Genomic DNA, 11,424 nt, shown 5'->3' on the forward strand with positions numbered 1-11,424 from the left:
ACAAGGGATAAATCAACAGAGGTGGACACAGGATTCTAGATACAAATTCAACATAGCGGACGTAAAAATAATTCCCAAGGTAATGTCAAAGGGAAGTCAAAGGACTATAATGGTCAGCAGGTCTAGAGAGAAACTAGAGAGAAAAATCAAAGGAGAGCATTGGAGGACTTCAGAAGGATATATACATACTATTGAGATATAATTGTATTGGTAGTATTATAAGACAAGAGAAAGCAGAGGTAAGAATCAGCTAAAATACTACACTACCATACTACAAAGCAATAGATAATGAAGAACTTAGACCTAATAGATACGTGTAATTTTAAAATATGGAGATAAAAACAAACAAAACTGATGTATTTGATTCAAGGAAGCAGGAAAAAAGTAAGTAGAAGACAAAGGACTACTTTTTTACGTTCCAGCCTTTTAACACTAGTAGGCTTTTCAATTCTTTGAACAAAATACTTTAATATGAATACACATGTATTTTTAAATTATGTTTCCACTTGTATACTATTAAAGTTGAATCTGAAATTCTTTTTCTCTCATTTTATAAATCTTGATATAAATAAGAGAAACTGACCTTCAAGGCAGCATCATAAACATCATTTGTGAGAGATTCCATCATATAGGAACCTCCCCACGGATCAGCCACTTTGGGAATCCCAGATTCTTCTTGAATAATGATTTGTGTATTCCTGGCAATTCGAGCACTTTTCACAGTTGGCAAACCCAAGGCTTCATCAAAAGAATTTGTGTGCAAAGACTGAGTGCCTCCAAACACTGCTGCCATTGCTTCTATTGTAGTACGAATAATGTTATTATAAGGATCCTAAAACATTTAGTGAAAAGCAAAAAGGCAAAACAAAACAACAGTTGATAAACGATGCTATGATTAAGCAGTGGCTGCTGTATACTTTCTTGCCAATGTCTATACTAGGCTTCAGAATATCCAATAAATTAGTAGACGCCAGACTTAACAGGCACTCAGCAAATGATTTATTAATAAATGATAAATGAAGCAGATAAACAATGTACTAGGAGATAAAAAATCTGGATTTATTCTGTTCCTGACTGTGATCGGCAAATCACTGGACCTTTCTGAACTTTAGTTTCCTTAACCATAAAAATGAGGAGGTTAAGACAAATGATTATTAAGGTTTCTTCTAACCCTGAAACTGTATATCTTCATTTATAAGTACCTGAAGTCATATTTAATATGGATATATTAGTTTTTATGCACTTTTAAATGTGTAAGAACAATGTAACTTTAAAGTTATGAATTATTTTTAATGTATCAAAATAATTTAATATATAAAGAAAATGCATGAAAAAAGATCACCACACGATTTTCTAATAGAACGAAATTAAAACACTCACATGACAATAGCCTTTAAATGGGTCTGTGTGCATGCATACTTACTTAAACATAACTAAAATATTTTATGTGCACAAAATTTTAATTAGGCAATTTTATGTTATGAATTTGAGTTAAAATTACTTAGGACAATATTAACTAAGTCATGATTTTTACTTCCTCCTTATCATCACATTTTTTTTTTTTTTTTTTTTAAAAAGGTAAAACAGCACTACAGTTAAGTGGATTTATATGATTTTATATTGTTAACCACTAGAGGGAGCCAGCCTTATTTATTATAATATGTGTAAAAAATCTAAATGTGCATTATATTTCAGAATGATAATTTTCAAATATTAACAGCTGGTTTCTTAAATCTACTTCCTGATTGTGCTATGTTGCTTATAAGACAATATATGACTAAAACTTTACACTTTATATATATATATATATATATATATATATACATACCTGCTCAGTAAGTGACCATCCTGATGTCTGACAATGTGCTCTTAGAAGAAGAGATTTAGAGTTTTTAGGCTGAAACATTTTCTCTATTAAGTGAGCCCAGAGTCTTCTCCCAGCTCTCATTTTTGCTATTTCCATATAAAAGTTCATCCCAATTCCCCAGAAGAAAGACAACCTAAAATAGTAATGTTAAGTCCATTATTTGTTTATACATATTTGATTATACAACATAAAATGGAAAATAAAACTAATTGTATCACACACTAAAGAAAATAGTGTCCAGATTTTAATTTCAAACAATTTAATTTGAATTAGAATCAAAGAATATATATTAAAGTAGCTTTAAACCTAACAAAGTACAGTTTTAGGCACACAGAAGAAAGGGCTGTGATTATTTGCCTCACTAAGAAATTATTCACTTTACAATTGGTTTTCTTTATAAAAGAAGTTCCTCTTGCACCCTTAAATAAAGAATGAATAGTTATCCAAAAATAAAATACTTCAAGAATACCCAATATGTAATTCAGGGGTCACCTACACAGGGAATCAAACAACAAACTTGTTTTCTTCGGATAGCAAGAAGTTTTCCTGTTTTGGTTTTTTTTTTTTTTAAGACTTTATTTATTTATTTGAGAGAGAGTGAGAGAGATCGTAAGAGAGAGCATGAGCAGGGAGGAGAGCACTACTGGGGAGAAGAGGGAGAAGCAGACTACTCCTGAGCAGGGAGCCCGAGGCCAGGATTCCCAGGACCCCTAGATCATGATCTCAGCCAAAGGCTGACGCTTAACCAATGGAGTTACCCAAGAGCCCTTGTTTTGTTTTGTTTTTAAAGAATAATGATATATTTGGTCTAAGCATACATTTCTCCAATTGCCCCCAAGCCCACTACTACTTTTTATTTTATATTCTGCACCTAGTTACACATTTGGTTTACTTGCCTGTGCCTAAAGGCACAAAGGCTGTGTTTCTTTCTATAAAACTAGGTGAGTCTGAAATAAAGAAATTAAAAACTAATAAAAATTCTTGATACGCCTTTTGCTGTTCTCAGATATTTGTCTCAGGATACCTTTTCATTCTTAAAAATTACTGAAGATCCCCAAGGAATCTTTATTAGGATAATATCTATCAATGTTTTATATATTAATTCATTTAGAAACAAGAAACATAGGACACAAGTAACATAAATAATATTTTTATGAAAAATAATTATACTTTGTCAAAAATTGTAATAAAACAGTCACTGTTTTACATTTTTGCAAATCTAATGTGTGGCTTCAGGGAAGACAGCTAGAATCAATATCGTTACCAGAAAGAAGTCAAATTTAATTCTGAAATTTAATTATACACAGTATTGGCTTATTCTCTAATTAGTACTCCAATAAAACATAAGAGAATCTAGTGTGACATTTATATATACAAGTTAATTTTATCAATAGGTCTACTGTACACTCATAAATTGGTCCTAAAAACTTTCCTAATATTGAGACAATCTCTGTGGTCAATTTACTCACCTTGGTGCAAATTCATCAATTGTCAGACCAGCTTGGAGTCCAGTTCTACAGTATTCCAACCCATCAGCTATAGTATAGGCCAGTTCCAGGATGGCATCAGCCCCTGCTTCCTGCATATGGTATCCACTGATTGAAATTGAATTAAATTTTGGCATGTGCTATAAAAATAATAAAAAATATAGCAGTGAATAAAAATTTTTAAAGTTTCTATTAAACCCATTTTCTAAAAGACTATTATTTTTAAATGATGTTCAACTCAGTATACTCTTTAATATTAACTGAAAATATTTAATGCTTACTTTGTTACATTTAATTCACTCAATTTAAGTGGTGATTCAATGAACCATCATAAAAACTGCACCTGTTTTATTTTCCTAGTGAAAAAGAATTTTCACTAACCATTCTTTTGAGTCAAAGTTTAAAATAAATTAGTTGAGATTAGAAATGCAACCAACCCTCAGTCTGAGAATTAAATAAGACATCTTTAATTCCAAAGCAACGACTATGACCTCTTACGAGGTTCTAAGATCTTGTAACTTTGGGTTAATTTGCTGAAGATATATAAATTTAAGTTTTACTAATTATCAATTTTATTATTTGAATGAAGTCATTAAACATGAACAAGTACATGGTAGGGGAGGAAAGAGAAAATGACTCAATCCTTAGTACTATATATTAAAACACAACAGGATAAATACATGGTTTAAAAATCTAAGATTTCAATTTGACTTAGTGTGACATTTAATGCTAAGCATACCCAACACAATTTCTAGCAAAATCACTACGAGAATGGCATTCCTTTCAGAGGGCACCTAGCTGGCTCAGTGGGTGGAACATGTGACTCTTGTGGGGTCGTGAGTTTGAGCCCCACATTGGGTGCAGGGATTACTTTTAAAAATAAATAAATAAAAAGATTAAAAAAAGAAAAGGTCATTTCTACCATTCCCCTAAAACTTTATATTAGGGAGGGTACATATCATACATATTCTGTAAAGCCTCCAAATTATTATCCTTCCCAAGAATTGGCCAAACATAAAATAATAAAAACTTAATCACTGAAACTCACTATGATAATTAAGAACATGGGCTCTTGAGTCAGAATGCTCAAAGTCTAGCTATGTTACTTAACTAGCCGTAAGACTTTAGGCAAGTTTCTCACCCTTGTTATTCCCTAGTTTCCTAAAGCATAAAATAGAGGTAATAATTATGCCTCCCTCGTGTAATTGTTATAGGATTAAATGAAATGATTCATCTAAACCATTTAGCATTATGCCAGTATGCAATAAGCATGCAAAAGGTGCTACTTGTTGCTGCTGTATGCTATTGATCTGCAACTTACCTTTTTTTGTTTTTAAAGATTTTGTTTATTTATTCATGAGACACAGAGAAAGAGGCAGAGACACAGGCAGAGGGAGAAGCAGGCTCCATGCAGGAAGCCTGATGTGGGACTCGATCCCGGGACTCCAGGATCACGCCCTGGGCTGAAGGCAGGCACTAAACCACTGAGCCACCCAGGGATCCCCTGCAACTTACATTTCTTAATATTTTATTTATAATTAACCAAAAGCAATTGAAAAATGTTCCATTGCAAAAACAGTAAGAGGACTGAATTACATGGAATTGAGAGATTGCCCAAATATATAGTTTATAAATAAGAAGCAATAAAACAAATAGGTTCTTCTCTACAAAGAGGAGTTTAGTAGTAGAATTTCTTTAAAAATAATAGAGGGATCCCTGGGTGGTGCAGCGGTTTGGCGCCTGCCTTTGGCCCAGGGCGTGATCCTGGAGACCCGGGATCGAATCCCACGTCAGGCTCCCAGTGCATGGAGCCTGCTTCTCCCTCTGCCTGTGTCTCTGCCTCATTCTCTCTCTCTCTCTGTGACTATCACAAATAAATAAACATTAAAAAAAAAAAATTTAAAAATAATAGAAATACTGGGATATTAGAATATTATTCAGCCTTAAAAAAGGTGGTTAATTCTCATACATGCTACAACAGAGATGAACCTTGAGGACACTGTGCTAAGTGAAATAAGGCAGTCACAAAAAGACAAATAGTATACGATTACATTTCTAGGAGGTAGCTAGAGTAGTCAAATTCACAGAGATAGGAAATGGAAAGATAGTTTCCAAGAGCTAGAGAGAAAAGAGGATAGGGAATTACTATTTAATAGGTACAGAGTTTTAGTTCTCCAAGATGCAAAAAGTTCTGGAGATGGATGGTGGTGATGGTTGCACAACAGTGTGAATGTACTTAATGCCACTTAACTGTACACTTCAAAACAGTGAAGATGGTAAATTCTATGTCATGTGAATTTTGCTACAATTAAACATTTTTTTAATCAAGAAGTTGACAGTTTTCAACGTACTTCAATACAGCATTATTATGTCAGTATATGCAACCAGCACTTTCATCACTTATGTGAAGGATTATATAAAGCAATTTTGAACTTGAAGAGGATACTAGGAGCTTTACAAAGGTAAAATGTCCAACAACCTAACAGCATAAACTGTACAAACTGCTACTAACTATTCATTTCTCCACTCTTCTCCTATAATACCTGAACCATAAATGCAGAATGCCAATTTACAAGAACTGTACTTCCAATCTTCTCTCATTACTGTGGGCATCCACTGGGATAAACGTGGTTGCACTGGCCAGGAAGTGAGTCCACTGGGATAAAAGTGGAACTGGGGATTCTTCCTTCTGGAAATTTACCTTAAATCAGAGGAGCTGAGTCCATCCCTCCCTTCAACAAACACATCCAGTGCACCCACCTCTTCAACCATGAGTGGCATAGTAACAAAAGAGGACAAGCAAGATTAAAGGAGACTGGAACCCTGGTGACTGTGGAGCTCCCATACAACCAAGCTCTTGACAGCCTACTTTCCAATTTCTTTCAGACAGAGGGTCCACTTCTATTTAGTTTAAGCTACTACTATTTGGGTGTGTGCGTCTGTCATATGCTGCTAAATGTATTCCTGTGCATATGTTCTTGAAATTGAAAAGGGGGATAGAAATATACAGTTCTATACAACACAGTTCACATGGGCAGAGATCTATGAAAAGAAATAAAATTGCCAAGCGTAAAGGCTAAATATTGATGAGACGAGGCAATGCTTGCAGGAGTTCTTAGACAACAGCAATTATAAGAAATAAAAAAGATTAAAAAAAAGTTTCATGGTGGAGGGGAGATGGGCCCTTTGCCATGAAATAACATAGTCTAACCTTAAGGTAGATTAAGAGAGCATTGCAAGCAAGAAGCAAAGTGTGAGTGATGGCAAAACTACTTATTAATTACTCAGAGGAAGATGAAAAAGCGTTATGTTTCCCTTACAGAGATTGCTACAAACACAGAACACTGTAAAACCCTTCTTTTCCCACCACTCTGATGGTGAAGACAACCTTATTCAGAGGTGAAATACCAGGAAACTCATTCTAGATGCAGATATAAGCAATATCTTATAAAGCTGTTGTTTTGATAGCCAAATGTCTGACCCCAGTGTATACTTCGAAACTAAATATGAACTCTGGAAAGAAATAAAGAAGTGTAAATTATGAGCCCTCCTTAATTCTAAAAATTATCAGATAATAAAAATTTTAATAAAGAAAATACGGTATGCATCTAATGCTCAGATTCCTATAGATAATAACAGACTATAAGATGAGTACATTAAAAGCAAAACATACAAATTAACAACACACATATACATAAAACTCATACTCTGACTTTACACTAAAACTATTATTTTGACTCATTTATTAAATTCAAATTAGGTGATATTTTATAAAAAGTCTTACATCTAAAGAAGTAAAGCAAATCTCATAAGTAGCAGGAAATACCTGTGCTGTATATTGGAAGATGTCAGCAATAATTCTCATGGATGGTTCTGGAGGAAAAATGTAAGTATTTCTGACCATAAACTCCTTTAGTATATCATTCTGGATTGTACCAGTAAGTTTCTCTTTAGGTACGCCTTGCTCTTCTCCAGTTACTATAAAAGTTGCAAGAACTGGAATAACTGCTCCATTCATGGTCATGGAAACCGACATTTTTTCTAAAGGAATTCCATCAAAAAGAATTTTGGTATCTTCCACGGTGTCAATAGCAACTCCAGCCATTCCAACATCACCACGAACTCGAGGGTTGTCTGAATCATATCCGCGATGTGTTGCCAGATCAAAGGCAACTGATAATCCCTGCTGACCAGCTGAGCACATAAAGAAAAACAATGTAGGATTTAAGGAGTCTGGCACCAAAGTAAACTCATTTACATTAACACTACTAAAGGAGTTGATTCACCTCATCATAATATATATTTTTTAACATTTTTATGCTCATACATGTCAAAACAAATTTAAATAAAGATAGTACATTTCCTAAGTTGTTTCCCATGTGGTAAAATGCACAACTTGAATTGCAGAACGGCAAGAATAAAACATCTCACCTTATGTCTGAGGATCTTTTTTATCTTAGCACTTTTTAAAAAATAACTGAAAGTATGTACCTCTTAATCTCCTTCACCTATTTTGTCTTTATCTTAACAATTTCAGATAGAAATATTTTTTAAGGTACACAAGAAGACCTATTTATAAATAGTTAACATAATTTAGTATCTGTATGCTTATATAATTAGTTCTTGTATTTAATAGGGTAGTAAACAAGATGTCCTGGCTATTCAAATATTCTGGAAAACAGAATTATGAACACTATGCAAAAAACAAAAAGTGTACACTGAATATAAGATCAGTCCTCTATGTGTAATATAAATTTACAAATCCTCAAATTTAGCAAATATGATTTTAATACAGATCAAATAGAAAAAATAGTAGTTAATATAATTTTCAGAGACATGAATGCCAGACTGCACTAAATATATTTGTACATTATCGTTGGCTTATTACTTTACCTGGGCATCTTTTAAATTGTTTTCCCCTTCAATTCCCATCTTGACAATGTTAATTAAAAGCTTTTCAAAGAGAAAGCCCATGTCTCCTTTCATCATACAATTTCACCTAATCTGTTTTACATAAAGTGCATGGTTTGTTTTTGTTTTGTTTTGTTTTTTAAGATTTATTTATTTATCTGAGGGGCAGGAGCCACAGAAGAACAAGGGGAGTCTTCTTTAAGTAGACTCTGTGCTGAGTGCAGAGCCTGACCCAGGGCTCGATCTCAAGACCCTGAGATCATGACCTGAGATGAAACCAAGAGTCAGATGCTCAACTAACAGCACCACCCAGGTGTCCCCATAATATGCAGGTTAACTGTTGTTAGCATTCAAGAATTTAGCAATTTAATTTGGTTCACCTATCCTTTGACTATGGAAGTTGAAAACATTCATCTTTTTCAGAGTATAGTCTTAACTACAAAATTACAAAGTGACTATCATCTTTACCAAGATTAACCAGTGTCCCTTCAAAAGAAGCCAAGAACAGGAAACCTATGTTTGATTATGAATATGATGTGCTGCATTAAAATCTCACCCTTAATATTGTCTTTATAGAACTTATTGCTTTCTTCCACAGTACTAAAACCAGCATACTGGCGGATGGTCCAGGGTCTAAAGGTGTACATGGTGGGATATGGTCCACGTGTGAATGGCTTCACTCCTGGAAGTTCTTCAGCTAAGTCCTTGGTATCCCTGCTGGAATACAAAGGCTTTATGGAGATCCCTTCTGGAGTGTGCCATATTAAGTCTTCTGGGTTTTTGCCTTTCAACTGCTTTTTAGCCAGGGCAGCCCATTCTGGGTGAAGGGGTTGTTGCTGATGCAGAAGTCGACGCCATATAAGCCTGGATCCTGGTGACTCTTTGAGCTGCTTCAGATGGTGCGGTGAAAGCAAAAGAAGCCGAGTCTTAGCCCTCAACATGATGGAGCATGAAAAACACTCAAAAAAACCCAAGAACTGGCCTAGAAAAAGAAGCAGAGTATACATGTATTCACAAAAGGCAAAATGGGAACTATTGGTGAAAAGATAACGAAGGCAGCATTTTAGTATTATTTCAGCTCTTCTCCTTTTCTGGTTCCAATAGTTTACATTTTGTTAACTTTGGCCCCTCTTCACAACTACTATCATTGTTCTAGTCTTCTTCTCAATACTTTCTTAGCTGGTTTTACTGGCCCGTCTTAGCCCCTCTAATCCATTCTACAAACTGACACCAATGCAACTATGATTATGTCACACTTCACTTAAGATTTCTCAAAGGTTCGGCATCATGTAGAGGATAAAATACAGCTCCTAATTTTTTCACTGAAAATATTTTTACAGCTACTTTATGACAGGCATTGTGTTGGGAGCTGGAAAAAAAAAAAAAAGTGGTGAATAAGACAAGTAAGACAAATTCAAGGCCTCTATGACCTGATCTCTGCACACCTCTCAGACTCATCACTGCTTTTGTCCTCTACACCTTTTGTTCTAGAAATATTGGATAACCTAGAGCTCACTGCATATATCAAGTTCTGTGACTTTCTCTTGCTCTTTCATCTACCTAGAATGTTCTTTGGCTAATGTGGCTAAGGTATCCCAATACATAGGGCTTTCTATGTGCCAGGCACTGCTGTAAGAACTTTATAAGAAGTAGCAATTTTAATCCTTTATAAAGAGTAGCAACACCGAGACAGGTACTAATAATATCCCCATTTTACAGATGAGGAAACTAAGGCACAGAAGAGCCAACATTTAAACCGTAGGCAGCACTAGGTTTAAAAGTCCTTGTATTTATTTATTTATTTATTTATTTATTTATTTATTTATTTATTTATTAATTTACGATAGTCACACAGAGAGAGAGAGAGAGAGGCAGAGACACAGGCAGAGGGAGAAGCAGGCTCCATGCACCGGGAGCCCGACGTGGGATTCGATTCCGGGTCTCCAGGATCGCGCCCTGGGCCAAAGGCAGGCGCCAAACCGCTGCGCCACCCAGTGATCCCAAGTCCTTCTATTTAAATAATACTCACAGCCTCTCCCTGAACTCAAAAGCTGGACTAAATGAGCTCTTAGGTAACAGTTTCTGTTACACATCAATCATCTTCCATAGCATATTAGAACACTTTTTTGTGTGTTTATATAAAATGTATTTAAGATGTATTTCATATTTATACAAATACATATATAAAATAAATACGTATTGCGTCAACATACAGAACCTAATATTCTAAAAGGCTTTGAGATGCAAAGTTTATTAATATATTCATCATGCCATATGATATATAAGGCAACAAGTAAAGTGAGCTTAAAATTATATTTTCCATACCGTCTCCTGTCAATTTAATGAGGCTTACAGAAAAGTAAGAATACCCAACATTTGTCAGGGGGCTGTGAAGCAAAGGGCAGTTCTGAATGAAACATCTTTCCAAATAATGTGCTTTCACATTAATATGGCAGGAAAGGCTAGCTACCCCCAATGTTCAGCTAATTTGGGTTGGAGATGACAACATACAGCATGCAAATTACACTTAATATTAGTGTAATATTAGTATAAACCTATCCTTAAATATAAGAAATTGTTGGGAGAAAAATCACCAAGTGATTTCAAGCTTTACACAAAAACACGTTTATCCAAGGTCGCGAGCTCTGAAAAACCGCTCTCTTTCAGGGTAAAAGAGAACAAGTGAGTAATTTACGGTTTTCTGTCTTTCCTAGTTCACCTCTTACCCTTCCCTCCACCTGTATACACAAAGTCACTTTCAGTCCTATCACCTCGTATCCAAAAAACCTCAGAGGACAAGAGCCGCAGCCTGGAGGGGAGGCAGCTGTGGAGGCAGATCACCCCCCCCCCCCATAATCCTGCAAGCGCCCCCTGCCTAGCGGAGTCTCGGGGTGCTGGCGCGGCCGGGGAGGATGACGCCGCGCCTCGGGGGCGAACAAGCACCTTCTCTGCAGCATTACCTCCTCATTCCCACGTGCGACGCTGGCAGTGAGAGGTCGGTCGGGAAACTAGAGCCAAGGAGAAGGTAGAGGAGAGCGGGGTGCCGTCACCGTGGGAAGAGGAAAAGGACAGGCTCAGGGGACAGAGGGAAGTGGGGAGAGAGGAGCCAGAGGAAAGGAGGGAGCTGAGAGGCTGACGCATCTCGAGGCGCACAGTCTT

The 11,424-nt window shown here is 35.7% G+C and overlaps 1 protein-coding gene across 5 annotated transcripts in view; it reads right to left on the reverse strand.

Annotated features, from left to right (window-relative positions):
• MMUT (methylmalonyl-CoA mutase) overlaps window positions 1–11,424 on the reverse strand; it is a 32,408-nt gene that overhangs the window by 20,741 nt on the left and 243 nt on the right. For 4 of the 5 annotated variants that reach the window (XR_004804144.2, XM_025418982.3, XM_025418981.3 and 1 more), the window contains exons 2-6: window positions 8,822–9,247; window positions 7,181–7,548; window positions 3,337–3,494; window positions 1,829–2,000; window positions 584–832 (exon numbers count right to left, since the gene is read on the reverse strand). Coding sequence is in view for 4 of the 5 variants with exons in the window: in XM_025418982.3 (XP_025274767.1) it covers window positions 584–832; window positions 1,829–2,000; window positions 3,337–3,494; window positions 7,181–7,548; window positions 8,822–9,206 (1,332 nt within the window). In the remaining variant the exon portion in view is untranslated. Of the gene's footprint in view, window positions 1–583; window positions 833–1,828; window positions 2,001–3,336; window positions 3,495–7,180; window positions 7,549–8,821; window positions 9,248–11,225; window positions 11,366–11,424 lie in introns of those variants that run through there. The other variant, XM_025418983.3, reaches the window with a different exon arrangement.

Source organism: Canis lupus, chromosome 12 (assembly GCF_003254725.2).
Source record: "Canis lupus dingo isolate Sandy chromosome 12, ASM325472v2, whole genome shotgun sequence".
NCBI lineage: Eukaryota > Metazoa > Chordata > Mammalia > Carnivora > Canidae > Canis > Canis lupus.